At 43.2% G+C, this 27,559-nt stretch overlaps 1 protein-coding gene across 1 annotated transcript in view; it reads right to left on the bottom strand.

Moving 5' to 3' along the window:
- The window catches only part of LOC120061856 (ecto-NOX disulfide-thiol exchanger 2-like), a gene marked incomplete at its 5' end in the record, with an annotated part of 62,526 nt that overhangs the window by 26,483 nt on the left and 8,484 nt on the right, over nucleotides 1-27,559 (bottom strand). The window contains 4 exons of the mRNA XM_039011639.1: nucleotides 6,743-6,848; nucleotides 15,120-15,226; nucleotides 22,807-23,019; nucleotides 25,868-26,101. Coding sequence (XP_038867567.1) covers nucleotides 6,743-6,848; nucleotides 15,120-15,226; nucleotides 22,807-23,019; nucleotides 25,868-26,101 — 660 coding nt within the window. The remainder of the gene's footprint in view (nucleotides 1-6,742; nucleotides 6,849-15,119; nucleotides 15,227-22,806; nucleotides 23,020-25,867; nucleotides 26,102-27,559) is intronic.

The raw sequence follows: 27,559 nt of genomic DNA, 5'->3' as shown, positions 1-27,559 counted from the left end.
GTAGTAGGCATGTTGTGTAAATCAAATGATACAACCCCCCCCAAAAGGCAACAAAATAGGAAAAATGCCAAGGGGGTGAATACTTTTGCAAACCACTGTATATAGATCCTGGATGGCAGGAAGCTTGGCCCCAGTGATGTACTGGGCCGTTCGCACTACCCTCTGTAGCACCTTACGGTCAGATGCCGAGCAGTTGTCATACCAGGCGGTGATGCAACCGGTCAGGATGCCCTCGATGGTGCTGCTGTAGAACCTTTTGAAGATCTGGGGATCCGTGCCAAATCTTTTCAGTCTCCTGAAGGGGAAAAGGTTTTGTTGTGCCCTCCTCACGACTGTCTTGGTATGTTTGGACCATGATAGTTCGTTGTCGATGTTAATTGGGGCCTGTTCAGCCCGCCTTTTCCTGTAGTCCACGATCAGCTCCTTTGTGTTGCTCACATTGAGGGAGAGGCTGTTATCCTGGCACCACGCTGCCAGTTCTCTGACCTCCTCCCTATAGGCCGCCTCATCGTTGTCGGTGATCAGGCATACCACTGTTGTGTCGTCAGCAAACTTAATGATGGTGTTGGAGTCGTGTTTGGCCACTCAGTCATTGGTGAACAGGGAATACAGGAGGGGACTAAGTACACACCCCTGAGGGGCCCCTGTGTTAAGGATCAGCGTGGCAGACGTGTTGTTGCCTACTCTTACCACCTGGGGGCAGCTCGTCAGGAAGTCCAGGATCCAGTTGCAGAGGGAGGTGTTTTGTCCCAGAGTCCTTAGCTTAGTGATGAGCTTCGTGAGCACTATGGTGTTGAACACTGAGCTGTAGTCAATGAACAGCATTCTCAAATAGGTGTTCCTTTTTTCCAGGTGAGAAAGGGCAGTGTGGAGTACGATTGAGATTGCGTCATCTGTGGATCTGTTGGGGCGGTACGCAAATTGGAGTGGGTCATGGGTGTCTGGGAGGTTGCTGTTGATGTGAGCCATGACCAGCCTTTAAAAGCACTTCATGGCTACCGACGTGAGTTCCACGGGGCGGTAACCATTTAGGCAGGTTAGCTTCGCTTCCTTGGGCACAGGGACTATGGTGGCGTGCTTGAAACATGTAGGTATTACAGACTCGGTCAGGGAGAGGTTGAAAATGTCAGTGAAGACACTTGACAGTTGGTCCACGCATGCTTTGAGTACACGTCCTGGTAATCCGTCTGGCCCAGCAGCGTTGTGAATGTTGACCTGTTTAAAGGTTTTGTTCACATCGGATACCAAGAGCGTTATCACACAGTCATCCAGAACAGATGGTGCTCTCGTGCATGCTTCAGTGTTGCTTGCCTTGAAGCGAGCATAAAAGGCATTTAGCTCGTCTGGTAGGCTCGCGTCACTGGGCAGCTCACGTCTGGGTTTCCCTTTGTAGTCCGTAATAGTTTCCAAGCCCTGCCACATCCGATGAGCGTCAGAGCCGGTGTAGCAGTATTCAATCTTAATCCTGTATTGACGTTTTGCTTGATTGATGGTTCGTCTGAGGGGATAGCGGGATTTCTTATAAGCTTCCGGATCAGTCTCCCGCTCCTTGAAAGTGGCAGCTCTAGCCTTTAGCTCGATGCGGTTGTTGCCTGTAATCCATGGCTTCTGGTCGGGATATGTACGTACAGTCACTGTGGGGATGCACTTATTGATGAAGCCGATGACTGAGGTGGTGTATTCCTCAATGCCATTGGATGAATCCCAGAACATATTCCAGCCTGTGCTTGCAAAATAGTCCTGTAGTGTAGCATCCGCGTCATCTGACCACTTCTGTATTGAGCGAGTCACTGGTACTTCCTGCTTTAGTTTTTGCTTGTAAGCAGGAATCAGGAGGATAGAATTATGGTCAGATTTGCCAAATGGAGGGTGGGGGAGAGCTTTGTATGCATCTCTGTGTGGAGTAAAGGTGGTCTAGGATTTTTTCCCCCCTGGTTGCACAGAAGCCACAGTGACATGCTGGGAAAGATTTGGTAAAACTGATTTAAGCTTGCCTGCATTAAAGTCCCCGGCCACTAGGAGCGCCGCTTCTGGGTGAGCATTTCCAAAGATCAGGACAGTGGATCAGCGTCTACAGAACCCTCTCACCCGCAGAGGGGGGGAGGGATTGATGTGGTGGTTTTATGACACCTCACGTCGATTGTAAATTGTAATGCAGCAGATGACTCCTTTCTGGTCTCTAGTATGGTTGAATGGAATGTCTTTTTGTTACAGAAGAGTTTGCCACCCAAAACCTCAACATCAAACAATGAACCCTGGACAATACATTTCAGCATGTCATTCCCGAATGTTGGGAATGATGAGAGACGGAATATGGAAAATGAACGTCTATTTTTTGATGTCATTAAAAATTGTATAAAGACGTTATAACGAAAACATTGTAACTTGAGCTTTTACACTGTGTATATCAGGTTTACATCCTTTACGTGGTGTAGAAAATATCAAGGATGAAGAGAACGTTTTTTTGTCGATAGTATTGTGATTTTAGTTCTCTAACGGCATCATAGTAATTAGGATACTTTGCCTAGTAACTAGCCACGCCCCAGGGAGCTCAGAGACGAAAACACCCCCTTTTTACAGAGGGTATAAAAGTTAAGAATTAACATACCAGACTAAATGGACCACAAGCTGCAGCTAGGTCTACATTTGTCACGACCCTGGAACTCAACACGAGGTTGAAGAAGACAAACTAACCTCTAACAATCAATGCTACGGTTGAGTAGCTGTTCTAAGTACTGTATCTAAGAAAGTTAATTTAAGTAGGACCATCCGGTTATTCTCATCAAATCATCGTTGTCTACACTGCTCTCATCACCTGTTTGCAGATCATCGAAACGGTTGATTAGCTGTCCTCAGAAGACCACTCTTCCAGAATGAGTGCAAGTAAACAGACAAATAATAAGAAGGACATTGTGACATCTTGTGGACAATCAGAGACTTACACCTGCGAATGAAGGAGAAGGCCATCCGAAGAAGAAGGCCCAATCGAAACCCTTCTCACAAAGCGGAACCCTTTCCACCAAAGCGTGGGCCCAACAGAGATACCCGACAAAGACATTCAACATGTAAATACATGCATTACTTCTTACACAAAAGAGCGGCATTCGGGGCAGGTATTAGGGTTACTGTGAGGGTATACAAGTGTTGCTTCTCTTTCTCTCTTGCTTTCTCTCTCTCTTTAACTCTCCATCTTGTGTAACAAGTGTCATATTGTTGTCTAACCTTATTACGTTTCTAATCAATAATCTATACCGTGTGTGTGTATCCTGTGTAATCATTTAGTTTGTTAGTAAATAAATAATCAAATCAATTTGTGTGGTACGGAATGACTAGAAAGACTTGCGTTTGTGCATATTCACGAAGTCTGCGACGTTCAGAATGAGACTGATATGAGGAAATGATCAATTAGTGACTGTTATCGATAACCATACAGTTGAAGTCAGAAGTTTACATACACCTGAGCCAAATACATTTAAACTCAGTTTTTCACAATTCCTGAATGTGAAATGTCAGAATAATAGCAGAGAGAGTGATTTATTTCATATTTTATTTCTTTCATCACATTCCCAGTGGGTCAGAAGTTTACATACACTCAATTAGTATTTCTGGTAGCCTTCCACAAGCTTCCCACAATAAGTTGGGTGCATTTTGTCCCATTCCTCCTGACAGAGCTGGTGTAACTGAGTCAGGTTTGTAGGCCTCCTTGCTCGCACACACTTTTTCAGTTCTGCCCACAAAATGTCTATAGGTTGAGGTCAGGGCTTTGTGATGGCCACTCCAATACCTTGACTTAGTTGTCCTTAAGCCATTTTGCCACAACTTTGGAAGTATGCTTGGGGTCATTGTCCATCTGGAAGACCCATTTGCGACCATGTTTTAACTTCCTGACTGATGTCTTGAGATGTTGCTTCAAAATATCCACATAATTTTCCCACCTCATGATGCCATCTATTTTGTGAAGTGCACCAGTCCCTCCTGAAGCAAAGCATCCCCACAACATGATGCTGCCAACCCCGTGCTTCACGGTTGGGATGGTGTTCTTCGGCTTGCAAGCGACCCCCTTTTTTCTCTAAACATAACAATGGTCATTATGGCCAAACAGTTACATTTTTGTTTCATCAGTCCAGAGGACATTTTACTGTTTTGCTGTGGATATAGATACTTTTGTACCTGTTTCCTCCAGCATCTTCACAAGGTCCTTTGCTGTTGTTCTGGGATTGATTTGCACTTTTCGCACCAAAGTACGTTCATCTCTAGGAGACAGAACATGGCTTCTTCCTGAGCGGTATGACGGCTGCGTGGTCCCATAGTGTTTATACTTGCGTACTATTGTTTGTACAGATGAACGTGGTACCTTTAGGCGTTTGGAAATTGCTCCCAAAGATTACCCAGACTTGCGGAGGTCTACAATTTCTTTCTGAGGTTTTGGCTAACTTCTATAGATTTTCCCATTATGTCACGCAAAGAGGCACTGGGTTTGAAGGTAGGCCTTGAAATACATCCACAGGTACACCTCCAATTGACTCAAATTATGTCAATTAACCTATCAGAAGCTTCTGAAGCCATGCCATAATTTTCTGGAATTTTCCAAGCTGTTTAAAGGCACAGTAAACTTGCATGTAAACTTCTGTCCCACTGGAATTGTGATAGTGAAATAATCTGTCTGTAAACAATTGTTGGAAAAATGACTTGTGTCATGCACAAAGTAGATGTCCTAACCGACATGCCAAAACTAAGAAATTTGTGGAGTGGTTTAAAAATGAGTTTTAATGACTCCAACCTAAGTGTATGTAAACTTCTGACTTCAACTGTATATTCTTGAGTTAATTCGAGAGACGGTAACTCGGTTAACAACTTCTCCCGTTGTGCCCCAAATTCCTGATGAGTTAATTGTTACATGATTCATTTAATCCACGAACAAACATAGTAGGTAATTATTCGATAAATAAGAGTCACGTCATGTCACCGTGTGCAACAAGGCACTAAAGTAATACTGCAAAAAATGTGGCAAATTAATTTACTTTTGTCCTTAATACAAAGCTTTATGTTAGGGGAAAATCCAATACAACACATTACTGAGCACCACTCTCCATATTTTAAGCATAGTGTTGGCAGCATCATATTATGGGTATGCTTGTAATCGTTAAGGACTGGGGAGTATTTCAGGAAAAAAAGATACAGAACGGAGCTAAGCACAGGCAAAATCCTAGAGGAAAAACCTGGTTCAGTCTGCTTTCCACCAGACACTGGGAGATGAATTCACCTTTCTGTAAAGATCGACGCTGGTAGACCAGAAGCAATTACAGGAAGTGAACATTTAATCATCAACGGACATGGAACATGACAGGACAGCGTCTGGACATGAACACATAATGACATTAATGCTGACACAGGGAACAAACGGGGGAGAAGACAGAAATAGGGAAGGCAATCAACAAAGTGAAGGAGTCCAGGTGAGTCCAGTGAACGCTAATGCACGTAATGATGGTGACAGGTGTGCGTAATGAAGGGCAGCCTGGTGCCATCGAGCACCAGAGAAGGAGAGCTGAAGCATGACGTGGGGTGGGAGCCTGCTTAGCCCACCGAGGCAAGAAGACTTCTCGAGCCAGCTAAGGTGGGGAAGCCCAACGAGCTAGCTGAGGCACCCCCGGTTGAGAACAAAATATTGAATCCATTTTGAATTCAGGCTGTGAATTCAACAAAATGTGGAATAAGTCAAGGGGAATGAATACTTTTTGAATGAACTGTAAGTGCCTTTGAACGGGGTATGGTAGTTGGTATCAGGCGCACCGGTTTGAGTGTGTCAAGAAGAGCAACGCTCCTGAGTCTTTCATGACCAACATTTTCCCGTGTGTGTATCAAGAATGGTCCACCACCCAAAGGACATCCCGCCAACTTGACAATTGTTGGAAGCATTGGAGTCAACATGGGCCAGCATCCCTGTGGAACGCTTTCGACACCTTGTAGAGTCAATGTTCTGAGGGCAAGAAGGTGTTCCTAATATTTTGTGCACTCCGTGTACATCAGGGGTGTCAATCTAATTTGGCGCCGGGGGCCGCATTCAGTCGTCAACTGAAAATGTGTTATATTTCCGTCAAAATGTACAAATAAAATCTGTCGTTTTTGGTATTTTCTATGCTCCCTGACGGTCTAGTTTTCATTTCAATGATTATTAGCTCAGTGTATCCTCTGGAAAAATGTTTAGCAGTGGGGGGATTTGGTGAGCTAATCCCCCACTGTATTGGACCCGTAGGCGATATGTTTGTCACCCCTGCTCCATATTGATATTTGACCTGTTATTTTGCCATAAAGGTGCTTTAGAGAAGGGCTTACTGGATGATTGATAGTTGTCTCAGAGTGTCTACCAGCCGTGCACACTCTCTCTCTATCTCTCTCTCTCACAGACACACACTTAAGTGTACAAGTATGCGCGCACACACACACCGTTCCAGCTGTGAGCATCCCCAATTAGAGTGGCACACACGCACACACAGTTCTACAAGTACACACGCGTACACACTCAGTCTGGAGAAGCCCATTATATTGTCTCTGCATGGTCTCCTCTCCAACTTAATTTGTCCATTTAGAGAGTGAACGAGCGGATGACACTGAGACAGAGGGCTCTGCTACAGATCTATTCTACAACTAAGAAGAAAGGGAAGGAACCATATCCCAAAAGTGTGTGTGGTGTGTGTTGTTAACGTTAGATTTTCTATCAGGAGTGTGTGTAGTGTGTGTGTACCTGATTCGTCAGGGTTGTGTGTATCCTCCATGTCATCGTCAGACATCTCCATTTCCTCCTCTCGTCTGATACCCATCAGCTCTTCATTCTGCATGTTTCTGATCTCCTGGAGGGAAACAAAACAACACAACAAAACAGGATTATGACAATGTTCCTTCTGAACAAACTCCTCCTGGGTAGCCTGGCTGCAGACATGGCTCAAACACACATACACATTCAGATAGATACATACAATACATACACTTGAAAGCTCACAGACACGCACGCACACACGCACAGTGGTTGATGTTGCCCGTGCAAACTGATTTAAGGTTCAGATTTGCTTTCCATCTATATCGGTACATTTAGGATATTGAGAGGGTGAGCTGATCCTTGAGCTGTACCTAAAGGCAGCTTCTACCCAGAGCGATACACAGAGAACATGAGGAGTGGAGATGAGATAAGACATGATGACAGGTCTCAGAGCAGGACTGGGTTCTCCCTCTGCTGCACTGATGGGACAGCAGATAGCAGAGAGCAGCAGCCTGCATGTAATGTATGTCCTATACTGTATTGAGTATAACTGTACTGATATAATTGTCCTATAAGCATACTGCTGTAGCCACTGTGCTGTTGGCTGTGTCTAGCTCAGAGTAGGGTGAACTTCCCCTTAGGGTGTGTTCACACAGTCCTCTTTAAAAGAACCGATCTCAATCCTTTGCCTTTGAATGTGGACTCAACTCTTTTTTCACTTCACTTCACCTATTTTGTGGTCCGAGTCCTGTGTGCATTCACATTGCTATGTTTAGAAAGGAACCAGGATCTCCTTCCAACATTCACTCAATGCACTCTTGGTTTTTACAAAGTGCCGGACAAGCCATTCCATCAGATCAAGTTACACTGCTACAAGCTACACTTCAATGGACATGAACTCATTAGGCCCTAATCTATGGATTTCACGACTGAGAATACAGATATGCATCTTTTGGTCACCGATACTGTATGTAAAAAAAAAAGGTAGCCCCGTGGATCAGAAAACCTGTTAGCATCTGGTGTGACCACCTTTTGGCTGATGCAGCGTAACACATCTCCTTCACATAGAGTTGATCAGGCTGTTAATTGTGTCCTTGATAAGGGAATTATATGCTTAAAGGTAATGATTAAAATATTCCACCCTGAAACCATATAATTGTATGAAATTTATAAGAATCATAAAACTATAATCTGATGATGTGTGTAGTTTTAGTTAGAATTAGAACATGGACCTTTTGTTCCTTTTTAGTATGTAAGAAGGTTGCAAGTGGGAAACAAATGATAAGAGGAGCTATCGACAGACAAGTTGTACTACTGTGTTCCTTACAGGACATTCTGTCTCCACCTGCAGAGGGGAGAAACTGTTAGGCTTGTAGAAGATTATGAAACATGTTGCATATTAAATAAACAATTTATCTGTGTAGTGGAAAAACACAGACCCTCTGAGCAAGGCGTAGCATAAGATTTGAACTTGTTTGTGTGTGTGTTATAAAGACTGTGTTTGTATTTTTGATTTCAGAGCGCTCTCGTGAATAAACTGTACTAACCTTTTGCATAAGCTGAGTTTTTGCCTAATTATTATTAAACCCATGGTCTTACAAACCTCTGGGATTGGTCAAAGCTATTGATTGTTAGTTATTATCATTGTGATTGAAAATTCTCGTGACAGGCCTGTGGAAAGTTGTCCCACTCAACTTCATGGCTGGGCGAAGTTGCTGGATATTGGCAGGAACTGGAACACGTTGTCGTACACGCCGATCCAGAGCATCCCAAATGTGCTCAATGGGTGACATGTCTGAGTAGGCAGACCATGGAAGAACTGGGCCATTTACAGATTCCAAGAATTGTGTAGAGATCCTTGCAATGTTGGCCGTGCATCGTAATGCTGAAATTTTGAGGTGATGGCGGCGGATGAATCTAATCACAGTATTTCTGTGCATTCAAATTGACATCAAGAAAATGCAATTGTGTTCGTTGTCCGTAGCTTATGCATGCCCATACCATAACCACACCAGCACCACTCTGTTCACAACGTTGACATCAGAAAACCGCTTGCCCACACGACGCCATAAACACTGTCTGCCATCTGCTCGATAAAGTTGAAACCGGTATTCATCCATGAAGAGCATACTTCTCCAGCATGCCAGTGGTCCATCGAAGGTTAGCATTTGCCCACTGAAGTTGGTTACGACGCGGAACTGCAGTCAGGTCAAGACCCTGGTGAGGACTACGAGCATGCAGATGAGCTTCCCTGAGACGCTTTCTGACAGTTTGTGCAGATATTCTTCGGTTGTGCAAACCCACAGTTTCATCAGCTGTCTGGGTGGCTGGATGTGGAGGTCCTGGGCTGGTGTGGTTACACGTGGTCTAAGGTTGTGAGGCCAGTTGAACGTACTGCCAAATTCTCTAAAACAATGTTGGAGGCGGCTTAGAGAAATGTATATTAAATTCTCTGGCAACAGCTCTGGTGGACGTTCCTGCAGTCAGCATGCCAATTGCACGCTCCTTCAAAACTTGAGACATCTATGGCATTGTGTTGTGTGACAAAACTGCACATTTTAGAATAGCCTTGTATTGTCCCCAGCACAAGATGCGCCTGTGTAATGATCATGCTGTTTAATCAGCTTCTTCATTTGCCAAACATGTCTGGTGGATGTATTATCTTGGTAAAGGAGAAATGTTCACTGACAGGGATGTAAACACATTTGTGCACAACATTTGAGAAAAATAAGCTTTTTTGTTTGCGTCTATTTCCTGAGCAGAGTCACAGTGGATTGGAGCCGAAGGTGAATTGGACCATTCGAAATCAAAACAAATTTTACATACTAGTAAATACAAATATTAAACTGGGAATAGTCTGATGGGTGAAAATATGATCACTTGATCAAATCAAACTTTATTTGTCACATGCACCGAGTACAAGTGTTGACCTTACTGTGAAAATGCTTACTTACATGCCCTTAACCAACAGTGCTGTTCAAGAAGAGTTTAAAAATATATATTTACCAAATAAACTAAGGTCAAAAATTATAAAAAGTAACAGAATAACATAACAATAATGAGGCTATATACAGGGGTTACCAGTACTGAGTCAGTGTGCGGGGGTACAGGTTAGAGGTAATTTGTACATGTAGGTAGGGATGAAGTGACTATGCATAGATAATAAACAGCGAGTAGCAACAGTGTACAAAACAAATGGAAGGGGGGGGGGGGGGGGGTTCAGCTGTGCAGAGGACAGCTGAGCAGCCTAAGTCAAGGAACAGAGAGCAAGCTTTTGTTGCTACTTTCTCAAATCATCAATAGCATCATGTAGCCCATATACTTTTCGATTTCTAAGACATTCTAAGGATTGCATCATTCGCAACTAAAGTTGCCAAATAACTGTAAATCTAGAAAATAGGACCTGTTTCAAATGATCACTTTTATGCTCAACATTGACACTGCATATGCGGAAAAATATATATATTTCTATTTTATTCAGCTAAGTTCAATTACATTCTTCCTATAAAATCATATTATATAAAATAATGGCGTGGGACTTATAAGCATATCTTGTCAGCTAAACGAACAGACATGGAGCATAGCCAGATAACATACAGTAACTCATATTCTCTTCTTCTGAAATATTTTTTTTTCATATCATGTTTCTTCAGACCTGACAAAAATAAATAATGGATTTATTGTGATGGTGTATATTAAATTTATTTAGACTTTAAAAAAATGTACACATCACAAAGCTACGCATCAGCTTGTATGAGTGGAGGCCTGGAGATACTAAACGTGTTTATGTTAACTAACGGTCAATTACAATGAGACCGGCAGTCTTATGTATGACAATAACCGGCTGACAAAATGTTATGACCACCACAGCCCTAGCTGCGTTGCTTAAAGTTATTGTGTCTGTGCAGTGAGTAGAAAGAATGATCTGCGGCACAAGTGGTATACTATTCCCTATGTAGTGCACTCATTTTGACCAGAGGGCCCCACTCAAAAGTAGTGCACTATATAGGGATTAGGGTGCCATTTGGGACGCATCCTGAGACAATAAGAGCAGTGGTAGCAGAGAATAGACCCGGGATCATAAACTAAATTCAGCCGTTGGCCAATTTTTTCTTGAGCGGACGGTCGGGGGCCGGAACATAATTACAAATATTTTGTAGACGACGCAGATAATTTAAACCTTGCTTACATTTGTATACGATCGCGTGTCACTCTATTATGAGTGGGAATACTTGGGAACAGATTTCCACAATTAAAATCACTTGGAGCTGATTTCCTGGTGCAACAATGAAAATTACAAAAATCCAACTTTTTGGATCAGAAAACCTGTACCAGAAGACAAATATGTGTAGTTGAGAGATGGATAGATGTGTTGGGTTGTTCCACATAATAGGTGCCTTTTGGACAGAAATTAACTTTCAAATATATTTTCGTTCAACATTCAATTGCATGTAGGATATGTTTAGCCTATGGAAAAACACTTTCCCCCATCACATGCATTAAAATCCTATGAACTAAGAGCATTTTATCTGCACACTGTCAACCCTGTCACAGACACTTACGCAACTGCGTAACTACACTGAATAAAAAGATAAACCCAACATGTAAAGTGTTGAACTGCACTGTTGGTTAAGGGCTTGCAAGTAAGCATTTCACGGTAACGTCTACACTTGTTGTATTCGGCGCATGTGGCAAATAAAGTTTGATTTCACAATAACAGCACTTACAGTTGACCGGAGCAGCTCTAGCAGGGCATTCATTGGACGAACTGACTTGTTGGAAAGGTGGCATCCTATGACAGTGCCACATTGAAAGTCACTGAGCTCTTCAGTAAGGCCATTCTACTGCCAATGCGTGTCTATAGGAGATTGCAAGGCTGTGTTTTATACACCTGTCAACAACGGGTGTGGCTGAAATAGCCGAATCCACTAATTTGAAGGGGTGTCCACATACGTTTGTATATACAGTGTATCTGTGACCAACAGATGCACATCTGTATTCTCAGTCATGTAAAATCCATAGATTAGGGCCTAATTTATATCAAATGACTGATTTCCATATGAGCTGTAACTCAATAAAATCATTGAAATTGTTCACTGTTGCATTCATATTTTTTTCAGTATATTATTTAAAGGCATGTTTGAGATAAATCCAACATTTTCTCATTGATCAAGTATCCCTTTTACAAATGAACTGATATATAATATCAAACTGATTAAGTTACTGTGGAGCCTTTAACAAGGTTGAGGTTTAAGGTGAAGATTGGCCATTACTCCTCATGCGGTGAAGAGCATGGGACCACATGGTGTTCACGAAATGAAGAATGATACATGTTTCACACATAATGAAAGTTTCATCAAATAAAGTTTTCCTAAAATTAATTGAGCGAAGAGGGTTGACGTGTAAATAGACCAAAAAGAGAGAGAACCCTTACTTAATCCTTTATTCATATAAAAAATCAGATGTATTAAATTATCCATGTGGTGTATATGTGCACTTCATTTAAAATAACAAGCTTTTGAAATTCAATATCGGTGCATCATTTCTACTTAAAATATCAAAGGGAAGCAAAAGGCACCCATTTCGTGGAATGGATAGATGGATAGATACATGGCTGGATCTGAATAGGTACATGGATAAATAAGGTAAATGGATGAGTGACTGTGTGAGGAGGAAAATGGATAAATGAATAGATGGAAGGTAGCAGATGTTTGTTGTGATTGTGTCAGACTGACAGTGAAACTTCTGCAATCTTTCAGTCCTGCTATTCTGTGCATCCTGTTGTCTGACACATACAGAACAGACCTTCAATAAAGACACTGCTATAGGGTGGGAAAATACTTCCCAAAATTCCCAGGTTTTCCAGAAATCCTGGTTGGAAGATTCCTGGAATCAGTATGGAATAAACAGGAAATCTGGAATCGTCCAACTAGGATTTCTGGAAGACCTAGGAATTTTGGGGAAATGTTGGAATATTTTTGCTGGATTACTGTGTGACATCACTGTTATCCATTTACAGCACAGTGACACAAACACGCCACAACAGTCGTTCTGCATTGAAAGACATTGTCTATAAATAAATAAACTCCCAATAAGAGAGCTCTAATATTCCTCTAAGGACTTGATCCCTGAGACTCAAGGTCTGACAAAATCAGTAGAACAATAGAAGATTGGCCCTTGTGACGTCAGAGATTATGTCCAGTAGAACAGTAGAAGATTGGCCCTTGTGACGACAGAGATTATGTCCAGTAGAACTAGAAGATTGGCCCTGGTGACAACAGAGATTATGTCCAGTAGAACAATAGAAGATTGGCCCTTGTGACGACAGAGATTATGTCCAGTAGAACAGTAGAAGATTGGCCCTTGTGACGACAGAGATTATGTCCAGTAGAACAGTAGAAGATTGGCCCTTGTGACGACAGAGATCATGTCCAGTAGAACAATAGAAGATTGGCCCTTGTGACGACAGAGATTATGTCCAGTAGAACAATAGAAGATTGGCCCTGGTGATGACAGAGATGTCCATTGACAGTAGTATATGAAGCCATCTACTCTTACAACAGAAGGTGATACATCTGTGTTAAGAGCTCAGTTCCAGTTATCACCATACGCATGTTTATGATTCTGTAGGGAACAGTGTTGCTGGATCACAATAACTGAATATTCACCGCCAACAGTAGAGTGTTAATATGCATCTATACACAAAGAGGCACTTCCAGTTCTCAGTATGAGTTGATAACTCTCCAGAGTTCTATTCCTGGTGTCATTAGCATTTTAACAGCTCTGCAGGGGATTGTACTGTATTATACTGTAACTGTGTGTTTTTAATAAATTAATATTCACATAGAGCTTCATTGAGATGTGTGTAGGGATGTTTTAGCTCCGTGCTGTGAAAAATAAAAAGGCAATGTCATGTTTATGTATATTAAGCCTAATTTTTTATCCTAGTCAGTACAAAACACAAGAACTACAATTACCTATGCAAAACCGTGGTCCTGCATAGTTATGTAGCAAACGTACACAAACAAGTGCAACCCTGCAATAATGAACTTGGGTTCTTGTGTTGCGTATATACGCAAGGTATAAATTAGGCTTAAATTGTAATTTTCTGCTTAGTGAGGAGTGATGTCACTAGTCTACACACACCACCTCACACCTACCTTTAGAGCAGAAGAGTCTCTACAGTCTGAGATCAAGACATGCCAGCTATACCTCTGAATGAGTCCATCATGATATACACACACCCAAACACACAGCTACCAACCCATCCAATTGTATACCGTCAGTTACACATGACCTGCACATAAAAATGATTCTCACTTTACAGAACACCTATACACTGCCACCGTGCATCAACAGTTTGTAATGCGTCTGTTGCACTAGGATCTCCATAGAAGAGCTACACCGTCTCCAGGCTGTGAAATCCATGGTGACCATGTCAGTGTCACTGTGAGACAGAGATTAGGCTGTTAATTACACACCACACCTGTTGTTTACACACGGGTGGCCTCAGAGATTTATACCCAGATCAAACTTACCCGTTTGGCCCTGAAATGACAGCGGCGCCACACTTGAACACCCTCCATTAAAGAGGGAAACGTGTTTGTGGTAATTCATTAATTTGTTGGAAACAACGAAGAAAATAGAGAACAAATCTGAGCACGACCTACATTTTACACCAAACAAAAGATTAAAGTAGGTCATTTGTTCACCTATTGGATGAAAGCACAGTCAAGAGAGTAATAAAATAAAGGAAATATAAGTGTGTTTTGAAGTGCTACGTGAAAAAAAAGATCCCGTGTACTGTGGTTGAGCTAAAGGGTGAGTCTACCGTTACCTGTTCCTGGCAGTGAGACTGAGCACTCACCGGACTGGACTCCCTTCAGAGGAGAGAGGGGGGAGTAGCCTGTACCTGGTCCTGACCGGAGCCCCCACTCTGGGACTGAACTAAGTAGAGAGACTGGGTGTAGCCTAGACTTCATCCTGCATTTATTAGGCTAGCTCTAGTCTTTACCTCTTAGGCTAGTACTTAATGTTGATGTTCTACAATCTCAGTTCCTTTATAATACTTAAAGAATACCACATGGTTACATTTTAGGACCAGTTCTTTTTACCATTTCAATTAAGCTAATGCTAATGTTAAGCCTTGTTTGAAAGCTAGTGTTTGCTTTAATACTCCAACACAAATCATCCTGCCAAGACAACACCATGAATTTCACGAAATGTAGTTGGAGGCTGGAATACTGGAGAGATGGGGATGTTTACATAGTGTTCACATAAAGGACACAATAATATGGAGACTATACTGCACTTCACCAAATGAATAGAATGCTTAAGTAATTGTAGAAAAAGTAAAAGGACCAACCTCTGCTTGCTTGCGCCACACGTCCAGGTTCTTGCGTTGAGCTTTGGAGAAATGGTCCCATGCCTTTTGTTTGGAAGCAGCGTGGAATACAGACACAATCTGCTCAACTGTGGCGGGGGATGCAGGGGCCAGTTACCGTCCAGAGAGAGAGAGGGCGGGTGGGAAGGAGCAGAGGAGTGAGAAAGTGGAATCAGGTAGGAAGACACCTTACTGTATGTTTATGTGATTTTACTGTTCTTTTCTGTTCTATACAGTATAGTACAGCTCTGGGTCAGAGTCGCGAGTCACCCCGCCTCGAGGTGGTCACAGAGAGCCCGTCCTAAAAATGCAACAGGAAGATCAGACGGCTAGCAGCAGGCTCCTGCTCTATTCACACACACCCCTGCCGTGACCATGCCTCACACACTTGCTTGCACACACACGCTTGCTTGCACACGCTTGCTTGCACACGCTTGCTTGCACACACACACACACACACACACACACACACACACACACACACACACACACACACACACACACACACACACACACACACACACACACACACACACACACACACACACACACACACACACACACACACACACACACTCTGCTCCTCTTTCTCTCCTCTCCTCCTCAGTGATACAGACTCAGTAGAGATTGACTGTAAAACAAGGGAATTCTCTGAAGGGACAGAGATCTTATCAAGAGATCAAAGTAAAGTCTCTACCATTAACTGAAACCCTCTTTTCGTCTAAAGCCTCTCCTGTTTTTAATTACCACAACACCTCTCATCTTCTACGACTCTCAGACGCTCTGAATGCCATAATCAAAGGCTGCCTCTGTGTCTAAAGCCTGTTTCTGTACTGTGGCTGTGTCTCAAATGGCAACCTATCCCCTACGCAGTGCCCATAGGCCTCTGGTCAAAAGTAGTGCACCGGAACAAGCTGCAATTTGGGATACAACTTGGCTCTCCTCATTACTGTCCTTATTGTGGGTTAGATAGAAGGGCTGAGCGGTCATATCCCTGAGCCTGAGTAAGATGACAGCTTTGATTCAGGACTTGTGTAAGAGAGGAAGCAGGAAGGCCTGCTGGAAGACATGTGTCTGTTCAACACACCCTCCTAATCACTCCTGTGATTGACAGCTGGGCCTGGTATTAACAACCAGCCTCAGATTAGTTACAAAAACACCCTCAGTGTGTGAACCCAGAGCAATGGAGAAAATTACTCAATAGATGAAAATAGATTAAACTAGAGATTGTGAGACTGTACTAATTGTCATAACACTTTTTGTTTCTCATAATTAATGTGTGTGTGTAGTGTATATGTGTATGGTTGAGTGTGTGCGTGTCAGAATGACCAATTTACTCACCTGTTGATATTATGCAGCATAGTCACAGATTGTCCAGACAGAGTACCCACACAAGACATAGTGACATAAATGTTCAACAACTCATAATATACAATATTAAAGAACTGGTCAGCTTTCCACTCTGTGAAGTCCAATGTGGAAGCATGAACACTCCCACAGCTTTACCACAGCTTTACATCGGAACAGGTCATGTTAACGGTTTCTCTTTGTGCCAAAGGGGTCTTAATGATCCCAGGGGGGGAGTTGTGGCCTTGGCAGGGAGGGAGGTAGAGAGGGAAGAAAGGGTGGAGTGAGAGGTACGTGTCGAGATCAGTAGTGGCTTCTCGGAATCCTTCATTTGATGGAAGAGATTGACAGGGAAGGCAGGGGAGAGCAAAGTGTAGGTTGTGGCCTCGACTTTTCTGAGTCAGAGAGATAGCTGATGGATAAGTGTATGCTCTTTGTTGTTATTTGTAGGACTCCAGCTAGAGTTGTGCCCGCATTTCTAAATGAGGCCATTAACTATCTGTCAACAAGGTTTATCTTGTAGATGAAATATGCAGTGGCATAAAGACCAACTGAAATCCACCGAACACGATGGAAGCAGATCCAATTGTAGCTGTGAAATGATTGTCATCTTCTATGAAGATCCTCCTGAGTGAATTATGAAGCAGGACTCTGGCCAAAAGCAGTGCACTATATAGGGAATAGGGTGCCATTTTGGGACACATCCCCTGTTTGAATAACCTGCTTCTTAGCAGGCTTTTTAAAGTAACCATTCCATTCAAGGTGACAACAACCAAATGCCAAAATGGAGGAATATGTGATATTGAAATACACTGCTCAAAAAAATAAAGGGAACACTTAAACAACACAATGTAACTCCAAGTCAATCACACTTCTGTGAAATCAAACTGTCCACTTAGGAAGCAACACTGATTGACAATAAATTTCACATGCTGTTGTGCAAATGGAATAGACAAAAGGTGGAAATTATAGGCAATTAGCAAGACACCCCCAATAAAGGAGTGGTTCTGCAGGTGGTGACCACAGACCACTTCTCAGTTCCTATGCTTCCTGGCTGATGTTTTGGTCACTTTTGAATGCTGGCGGTGCTTTCACTCTAGTGGTAGCATGAGACGGAGTCTACAACCCACACAAGTGGCTCAGGTAGTGCAGCTCATCCAGGATGGCACATCAATGCGAGCTGTGGCAAGAAGGTTTGCTGTGTCTGTCAGCGTAGTGTCCAGAGCATGGAGGCGCTACCAGGAGACAGGCCAGTACATCAGGAGACGTGGAGGAGGCCATAGGAGGGCAACAACCCAGCAGCAGGACCGCTACCTCCGCCTTTGTGCAAGGAGGAGCACTGCCAGAGCCCTGCAAAATGACCTCCAGCAGGCCACAAATGTGCATGTGTCTGCTCAAACGGTCAGGGCCCGACGTCCACAGGTGGGGGTTGTGCTTACAGCCCAACACCGTGCAGGACGTTTGGCATTTGCCAGAGAACACCAAGATTGGCAAATTCGCCACTGGCGCCCTGTGCTCTTCACAGATGAAAGCAGGTTCACACTGAGCACATGAGCACATGTGACAGACGTGACAGAGTCTGGAGACGCCGTGGAGAACGTTCTGCTGCCTGCAACATCCTCCAGCATGACCGGTTTGGCGGTGGGTCAGTCATGGTGTGGGGTGGCATTTCTTTGTGGTGCCGCACAGCCCTCCATGTGCTCGCCAGAGGTAGCCTGACTGCCATTAGGTACCGAGATGAGATCCTCAGACCCCTTGTGAGACCATATGCTGACACATGCACATTTGTGGCCTGCTGGAGGTCATTTTGCAGGGCTCTGGCAGTGCTCCTCCTTGCACAAAGGCGGAGGTAGCGGTCCTGCTGCTGGGTTGTTGCCCTCCTATGGCCTCCTCCACGTCTCCTGATGTACTGGCCTGTCTCCTGGTAGCGCCTCCATGCTCTGGACACTACGCTGACAGACACAGCAAACCTTCTTGCCACAGCTCGCATTGATGTGCCATCCTGGATGAGCTGCACTACCTGAGCCACTTGTGTGGGTTGTAGGCTCCGTCTCATGCTACCACTAGAGTGAAAGCACCGCCAGCATTCAAAAGTGACCAAAACATCTGCCAGGAAGCATAGGAACTGAGAAGTGGTCTGTGGTCACCACCTGCAGAACCACTCCTTTATTGGGGGTGTCTTGCTAATTGCCTATAATTTCCACCTTTTGTCTATTCCATTTGCACAACAGCATGTGGAATTTATTGTCAATCAGTGTTGCTTCCTAAGTGGACAGTTTGATTTCACAGAAGTGTGATTGACTTGGAGTTACATTGTGTTGTTTAAGTGTTCCCTTTATTTTTTTGAGCAGTGTATATTACATTTGGAAACAACATGTCTCTGTATTCAAATGTGCAGCTGTGAGAAAGCCTGGTAAATATGGATGTGGCTTTGTTCACAGAACGACAGTGTATCCCTGCCTCCCAGGACACCAAAGCCCGTGTTGACATTTGTAAGGGTGAAACCGCAGACAAACTCCTGAATAGAAACAAGTGTTTGTATGGATTATTGTGATGGAGGAGGGTGGACTTTAAAAGAGAACAAAGAGAGAGACCCACTTTGTTCTTTCAAATACATCACTGTATTTACTGTAGTTGGTGTACCACCAAAGATATCTGAACTCATGCATGCTCTTAGCATTGGCAGTTGTGAATCAGGTCAGCTATACATTTTCCCTTTTGGCCTTTTCAATCATCGATATGACTCATGTAATTGCTTCCATTTGTTTTCATGTAGAGAGGTGTTACTTACTTTGATGATATGGCTGTGGGTTCCTTCAGATCAGCTGTCCACTGACTAACAGGCTAACGTTAACTAGAGGAGTTTGTGTTAGACCTCTGGGGGAGATTACACTGGACTATTTCTACATGCAGCACAAGATACTGTACATGGGGGGGCCAAAAACAAACGTACCTTCTTTCTCATCAAATAAACATTGCTCCTAAATACTAGTTTAACAGACAAGAGGTATACAACAGCATACTTTTTGTAAGAATTTAGAGTGCATTGAGTGGCTGAAGAGTTGTTAAATCATTGGTGTTTCTTTGTTACGTGTTTCATTATCTCTGATGATTGTTATGTTTATATGTCTGTCTGATGATTGTTATGTTTATATGTCTGTCTGTCTGATGATTGTTATGTTTATATGTCTGTCTGTCTGATGATTGTTATGTTTATATGTCTGTCTGTCTGATGATTGTTATGTTTATATGTCTGTCTGTCTGTGATGATTGTTACGTCTATGTGATTATCGTTATGTCTATCTGTGGCGACTGTGTTGGTGTCAATCGTATTCAAAAGCAAGAGTCATTGAAGCGGAGGTTTCATGAATCCTACAATAGAAAGAGTACTTAGTACACAAGTTACTGTATGTGATATCAATATTTCACAGGCCCAATGACAGATCCTCGCCATTCAATGATCACTCGACTGAGTTCATATAGTCCTTGTGCAAGGTAGCTCCGCCCATCACAGGTTTCCTGCAACCTCAGACATGGATATCTCTATTCCCCCCGGCAGGTATGGGAGTGTGTTATATCCTTGGTTCTTAGTGTCACGCCTGTCACAGCTGTGGGATACAAAGAGACTGCCACAGAGAAGGTTAAAGCAGGTTTATAAAACTATGTCTGCTCCCTTTGGGATGTTGTCTTTCGAAGCACAGGAGTTACAGCTGAACAGCTGACAAACAAGAGTTACATCTGTAGACTACCCAACATGCCCCAGGGTAGTCCCGCCTCAAGCTAAATGAGTTCCCTAGTTGGTGCTCAGAATGATAATATGGATGGGGTGATGATACCAGAGGTGTGGACTCGAGTCACATGACTTGGACTCGAGTCAGACTCGAGTCACAAATATGATGACTTGGACTCGACTTTGACTTTAACACCAATGACTCGTGACTTGACTTGGACTTGAGCCTTCTGTCTCGATACCCTCCCCAAGCCCAAATATTAAAAATGATGCTATTAAGTGTGCAGCGCATCAACTCTTCATTTAACAGATTAAAGTTGGAATCAGACAGCAGCCAATCAAATTGTGCGTGGCAGTGCAGAGGAACGTCGGCGGGTGAATTCAGATTGAGCCCTTGGAAAGATGATACCCAAAATTATTATTTTCGGATATAAAGACAGCGCTCTATCAACAAAAAATGGATTGCAACTTGCAAAACATGCGGGAAGAAAATTACAGACGGAGGCGGAACAATTTTCAACTTTGTTCGACATTTGAAGCTGCACAAAGAATGGTAAGTCGTGGCTAATATAGCCGACAGCTATATATTTTATTACTTTACTAGTGTATCATGTAGGCTAGCGTAAAGTTAAATCAATGAGCCTCCACACAGTCAGTCAGTGCGGGAACATGATCATTGCACCCAAGATTGAGCTACAACTGGCTAGGCAGTTGGTAGCCTAAATCCTGCCTGACGTTCCTAAAACAAGGATGGGCAATTGTGTACAAGCCTACATCGCCCGATTGCGCCCCATAGCGATCCTCGATAGTCGATCACATTTGCACACACTGTATATAGACCCTTTCTACTGTATTATTGACTGTATGTTTGTTTATTCCATGTGTAACTCTGTGTTGTTGTATGTGTCAAACTGCTTTGCTTTATCTTGGCCAGGTCGCAGTTGTAAATGAGAACTTGTTCTCAACTGGCCTATCTGGTTAAATAAATGTTTAAAAAAAGAGCACATTATGACTTGTTTAGGACTCGAAACTCAAAGTTAAAGACTTGAGACTTGCCTGTCTTGACTTGGGACTTGACTCGGGACTTGAGTGCTAAGACTTGAGACTTACTTGTGAAACAATGACTTGGTCCCACCTCTGGATGGTACGATATGAATTTGCTCTTGCTGATCCAGGCACTGGTACTATCTGAATGTCTCTGGCTGACCCAGGTACTGGTACTATCTGAATGTCTCTGGCTGACCCAGGTACTGGTACTATCTGAATGTCTCTGGCTGACCCAGGTACTATCTGAATGTATCTGACTGACCCAGGTAGTCGAATGGTTCTGACTGACCCAGGTACTGGTACTATCTGAATGTCTCTGGCTGACCCAGGTACTGGTACTATCTAAATGTATCTGACTGACCCAGGTAGTCTAATGGTTCTGACTGACCCAGGTACTGGTACTATCTGAATGTCTCTGGCTGACCCAGGTACTGGTATTACCTGAATGTCTCTGACTGACCCAGGTACTGGTACTATCTGAATGTCTCTGGCTGACCCAGGTACTGGTACTACCTGAATGTATCTGACTGACCCAGGTACTGGTAATATCTGAATGTTTCTGGCTGACCCAGGTAGTCTAATGGTTCTGACTGACCCAGGTACTGGTACTATCTGAATGTCTCTGGCTGACCCAGGTACTGGTACTACCTGAATGTATCTGACTGACCCAGGTACTGGTAATATCTGAATGTTTCTGGCTGACCCAGGTAGTCTAATGGTTCTGACTGACCCAGGTACTGGTACTACCTGAATGTCTCTGACTGACCCAGGTACTGGTACTACTTGAATGTCTCTGACTGACCCAGGTACTGGTACTACCTGAATGTCTGACTGACCCAGGAACTATCTGAATGTCTCTGGCTGACCTGGGTAGTCTAATGGTTCTGACTGACCCAGGGTCAGCTCTACAGGAGTCGACCGTGAGATTAGCTCCTAAAAGCCTCATTAGTGAATCTGCCATACAGCTGCTCTCCACAGACAGAGGTGTCAGAGGTGTCAACCACTAGGAGATGGAGAGGTGGAGAGACAGAGAGAGAAAGAGAGAGTGAGGGAGAGGGAAGCTGGGAGAAAGACAATAAAGATGGAGAGAGAGGAGATTGGGAGACGGAGCTAGAGAGATGGCCACTCTGGGTTTAATGATGATGTGCTAAGAAAGATAGCTAACAGCTCCCTAAATAACCTGTTCAGTGTTATTGCTGCCATCACTGGCCTTTAGCAGCCAAACTGCTCCAAATCTACTTCTTCAAAGAGTATTCCCATAAAGGGGGTCTTCAGAAGTGCTATGTTTGTGCCCTGCTGTATGTGTGTGTTTTCAGAAAATACAATTTCTGTTTAATGTCCCGAGTGTATGGAGCACTAACCTGTAATAATAGGACAAGTGAACTTGTGACATGAAAATCACTTGAGTATGGGGAACTTTTACAGGGACAATGTGACGTTGCCTCAAGAGAACGCAAGGCGTGGTTTGATGTTGACCCTGACGTGAGACATGGTTCTCTTTCCCTCTGTATGTGGGTGTGTGATGTCAGTCTAGTGTGTACTCACATTGTGCCAGGATGCCAGAGAGGGCGCTTTTGAACTTGTCCTTGGCTTCCTCCATCTCCTTCTCGTGGGTGGCCTTTTGACTCATCAGCTGGCGGATGTGGCTGTTGGACGACTGGATCATGGAATAGAAGTTGTTGGCGTTACGACGGTTCACCTCGCCGCGTTCCACCCAGGTCAGCAGCACGCGCACCGCCTCCGCAAACGCTGCCTCATCTGAGGAGAGGACAGGGTTATTAAAGTCAAACTAAAGGTTAGGGTCAGTATCTAGATTTGTTAGGGGTAAAAAAAAAATGTAATGTTAGGGTTAGGGGTAAGAATCCATTTGTGGTTTGAAACATAGAATTCAGAATTAGAACATGAATTTCTGCATGAAATAACAAATAATTCAGTGGGATGGTTTGAAAGTTATTCTGTCCTATGTATCAAGGCCTGACAGTGAACTGAGAGGAGAGGCGCCACAGAGATAGCAGAGAAGCAGGGAGTCACAGTGTTTGCAGGCCAAACCATTTCCGTGGAGACCTTGACGTGTCACAGTTCATTAGAGAAAAAAGCGTATTAATTCATCCCAAAGCTGATATCAGGAGAGGAACGGAGGGGAGGATAGGGATTGGAGGGGAGACAGGAGAGGAGAAAGAATAGTGATATCTTTAATGAAATCCCTCAAATTCATTCTAAATGGCACCACAGCTTCTTGGCGTTTCTCCAGTACTGCTCTGAATGTTAACTAGAGGGCAGTGAATGAATGGAATAAATATCATGTTTCAAATGCCTTTGTATGAACAACAGTGGTTGTTTTGCATTATTCATTTTTGGGTCGTAGACTGATGAGGTGATGTCAAGAGAGTTATTGATTTTCATTGTTAATGACACTCAGTGGTGTAATGGAGGGTATACACAGGAATACACCGTATACTCACTTTATTTTCAGTGGGAATTGCATATACTCACATTTTAATCCCCCACGATGCGTATCAAAGTAGCGTACTGGAGGTACACGCCGTATCATTAAATAAGGCTGATGGAACAGAACATAATGTTTCGCTTCAAATGTCGCTAAACTATTATTTCTTCACATTTTAAGCGCTGCAATGTGCACACAGCGGTAGGCCTACGCTCAAATGTTCCAAAATGCAATTTGTGGGAAAACACAGCTCTAAAATGAGGTTTCATCGACAGTGACGCAATAACTATCACGGGTTGTTAATATGACGAGGATAATGCCTTTGGCTGTTAGACAAAGAAAGTTTGAAAACCAATAGAACAGGAAAGCGCAAATGAGAAAGTCTTTATAAAATAATTGCCTCCATGTTTCTATGGTGGGATTTTGGCTACAGGCTACTTTGAAGCAAGGTCAGACATTCCTCATAACATGAAGTAAAACGTCCAGGTTTCAAACAATTAAGGAACAAGAAAAATATAGTGACGCTAATGACAGGCCTAACCGTCTTCTGGTAAATGGAAAGGCTTTCCAAAAATGAAATGTTAACTAGCTAAAAATTAACCTACCTGGCAGAATGATATCACGATTATTTGCATCAATCCAGTGGGAATTTGTTTTGCAAACGCTACAGAAACACTGCTAACCAAACAGTGTTAGGTGCCTGTACAGATTAATTGAAAATTATAATTTCCCCAGGCCTCAAGTGATCTCCTGATGTGGTTTAAGCATTGTTGTGGACTTAGAACATCCAATTGTTGTTTTTCTATGAATAAAGTGTGACTTGAGAGCGAAAACCAATTTGATTTGTTGAAAATCTGAAACCTGTGAATTTCGTACTCAGTTGACAACCTAGTATGCCTACTATTAGCCTACTTGCACAGTGCAGCTTGGGTTGGCCTGACTGTGAAAGACCAATATGGGATTTATGATTCATGTCATCCAGAGTGTACAGATGTAAGATCTTAATTTGATCACTCTTTTGTTTCTGACTATAGCCATTTCTCCAGGCACCACTAAGGACACTGGTGCTCATTACATTACATTTGGTTAGTGCTTATTAGTTACCTAATAAAGGATCCTCTAACTCAACACAAGGAGGGGAAGAGAGGGTATGAGAGAAAATACAAATCACTCACTCACTCTCTAACACACACATACTAAAACAGATTGAGCAGCTGGAAGCCTTTTTAATTGATTTAAGATGAAGCCCACAGAAGCCTCCCCCGCAAACACGGACCCCCCCACACACATACACACACAATTTGCTTAAAGAATCCATCACTGCTTTCGATATTGAATCAAGGTGTCAGAAATGAATGTGTCATAACTAGAACTCGCTGAGGTGTTACTCTATATTATAGAATGATTTAGATTTCCAGGCCCTCGACAGTCACTAGTCCTTCCTGGTAACTACAGTTCCATTATTAATACACATTCTCAGTAGGTATCAATACTAGTCAATCACTGACAATGACCAGGGCCCATAGATTATTCATATTTGGACTGAATCAGTGTTTAACTGTGAGGCTGTGGCATCTGATGAACATAATTATCACCTTCAATGTCATACAATGCATCTACACGTCTAGGGAGCTAAGAGGCTTATCAAAATAACACACTTTAACGAGGTCCCTAAGAGTCAATGCACAAACACAGTAAGAGCAGCGGGATGTGTTGAAGAGATGTGTAGATACTAAAACATCCGGCTGCTGCCTGGCTGTCACAAATGTTCACATCTAGCAGCTTCACAGCTCAACTGAAAGTAGAGGAGCCACATTCACAACATCCGCAGTTGAAATGTTACTGCTCTTGCTGTGAAACAGTTAACGGAGAACACGTCAAGGTGTTTGGGCCAAGACAGCAGCGAGGCTAACTGTCTTTGCGAACCTCATCACTAATTCACAAAACATGATGTTGACCTACTTTCCACTGGAATCCTCACATTCAGACATCTTTAAGTAGTACAAGTTGTGGGAGGGGATCTTTTTGTACTACAGCAGATTACAGTAGCGGGGAATACATACGCACAAACGCATATAAATACATACGCACAAACGCATGCATGCACGCATCAATCAAACGCATTAAAGGGATACTCTTCGATAAGTCGTGGAGCCCCACCTTTAATCTTGTCCCCCAGCTGACTACACTCGTGGTCTGAGTAATGGACGATGAGTGGAGGAGAGGGGGGTCTGAAACGGTCCTCCTCCATCCTCCTGCGGTGCCTCTCCTCTCTGGCATACAAGCGCTGACGACACTCCCACTCATACAGGTCATCTCTGGCTTGGGCAAAATCCACATGGAGCCGCCCTGTGTCCTTCTTGTCTGTACTGGAGCCCAGACGCATACGGTAGCCTGGGGAGGAGGGGGGAGCGAGAGCAAAGGGGGAGGGAGGAGGGGAGAGAGTTAGAACCAGGTGGTAACATCACAGTGACATTTCACTCTGTTAAACGAATAGGCGCAGGGCAGTAAAATGCGGGAAATACACACCCCACTTTCTGTCATTCACCTGCATCTCTATCTTGATGCCTGACATCCTCTATTTGGGTTAACACGATCTGTCCATCCACCTGTCTCTCCATCCCTTTGTCCCTATTTTTAATCTGTTTGATCCTCTGTCACAGCTGCATCCCAGCTAAAGTAGCTTTGCTAGGTTGGAGTAGGAAATGACTCTGCTCTCTCTATACTAATTTATAGAGGAGACTTAAAGAGTCGAATTGCTCCTCTAGTGACATAATAGAAATTGCTAATTGCTCCTCTTTCCTTTTCCCTCCTTTCTCTCATTCTTCTTTCCTCTCTCTCTGCCACTCCTATCTGTTTCTCTTTCTCTCTTTCTGGTGTCTCTCCCGCTCTATCTTTCTGTTGCTCTCACTCTCTGTTTCTATCTCTCCAGTCTCTGCCAAAAGGAAAGAGAAATTAGCGTGGGCTTCCAGTTTACTTCTGCCTCCTCTCTGCGTTTTGTGGGGCTGTGATATATGTCCTTCAGTTTGCATACAGAGAGAGATTTAAAACGTGGCTGGAGTCTAGTAGCTTTAGAAAAGAGAGAGATGTAAAGATGTGGCTGGAGTCTAGTAGCTTTAGAAAAGAGAGAGATTTAAGATGTGGCTGGAGTCTAGTAGCTTTAGGAAAGAGAGAGATTTAAGATGTGTCTGGAGTCTAATAGCTTTAGAAAAGAGAGAGATGTAAGATGTGGCTGGAGTCTAGTAGCTTTAGAAAAGAGAGAGATGTAGATGTGGCTGGAGTCTAATAGCTTTAGAAAAGAGAGAGATGTAAAGATGTGGCTGGAGTCTAATAGCTTTAGAAAAGAGAGAGATGTAAAGATGTGGCTGGAGTCTAATAGCTTTAGAAAAGAGAGAGATTTAAGATGTGGCTGGAGTCTAATAGCTTTAGAAAAGAGAGAGATGTAAGATGTGGCTGGAGTCTAATAGCTTTAGAAAAGAGAGAGATTTAAGATGTGGCTGGAGTCTAGTAGCTTTAGAAAAGAGAGAGATTTAAGATGTGGCTGGAGTCTAATAGCTTTAGAAAAGAGAGAATGTAGATGTGGCTGGAGTCTAATAGCTTTAGAAAAGAGAGAGATGTAAAGATGTGGCTGGAGTCTAATAGCTTTAGAAAAGAGAGAGATTTAAGATGTGGCTGGAGTCTAGTAGCTTTAGAAAAGAGAGAGATGTAAGATGTGGCTGGAGTCTAATAGCTTTAGAAAAGAGAGAGATTTAAGATGTGGCTGGAGTCTAGTAGCTTTAGAAAAGAGAGAGATTTAAGATGTGGCTGGAGTCTAGTAGCTTTAGAAAAGAGAGAGATTTAAGATGTGGCTGG

Source organism: Salvelinus namaycush, chromosome 17 (genome assembly GCF_016432855.1).
Source record: "Salvelinus namaycush isolate Seneca chromosome 17, SaNama_1.0, whole genome shotgun sequence".
Classification (NCBI taxonomy): Eukaryota; Metazoa; Chordata; class Actinopteri; order Salmoniformes; family Salmonidae; genus Salvelinus; species Salvelinus namaycush.
This window is presented reverse-complemented; position numbering and strand designations above follow the sequence as displayed.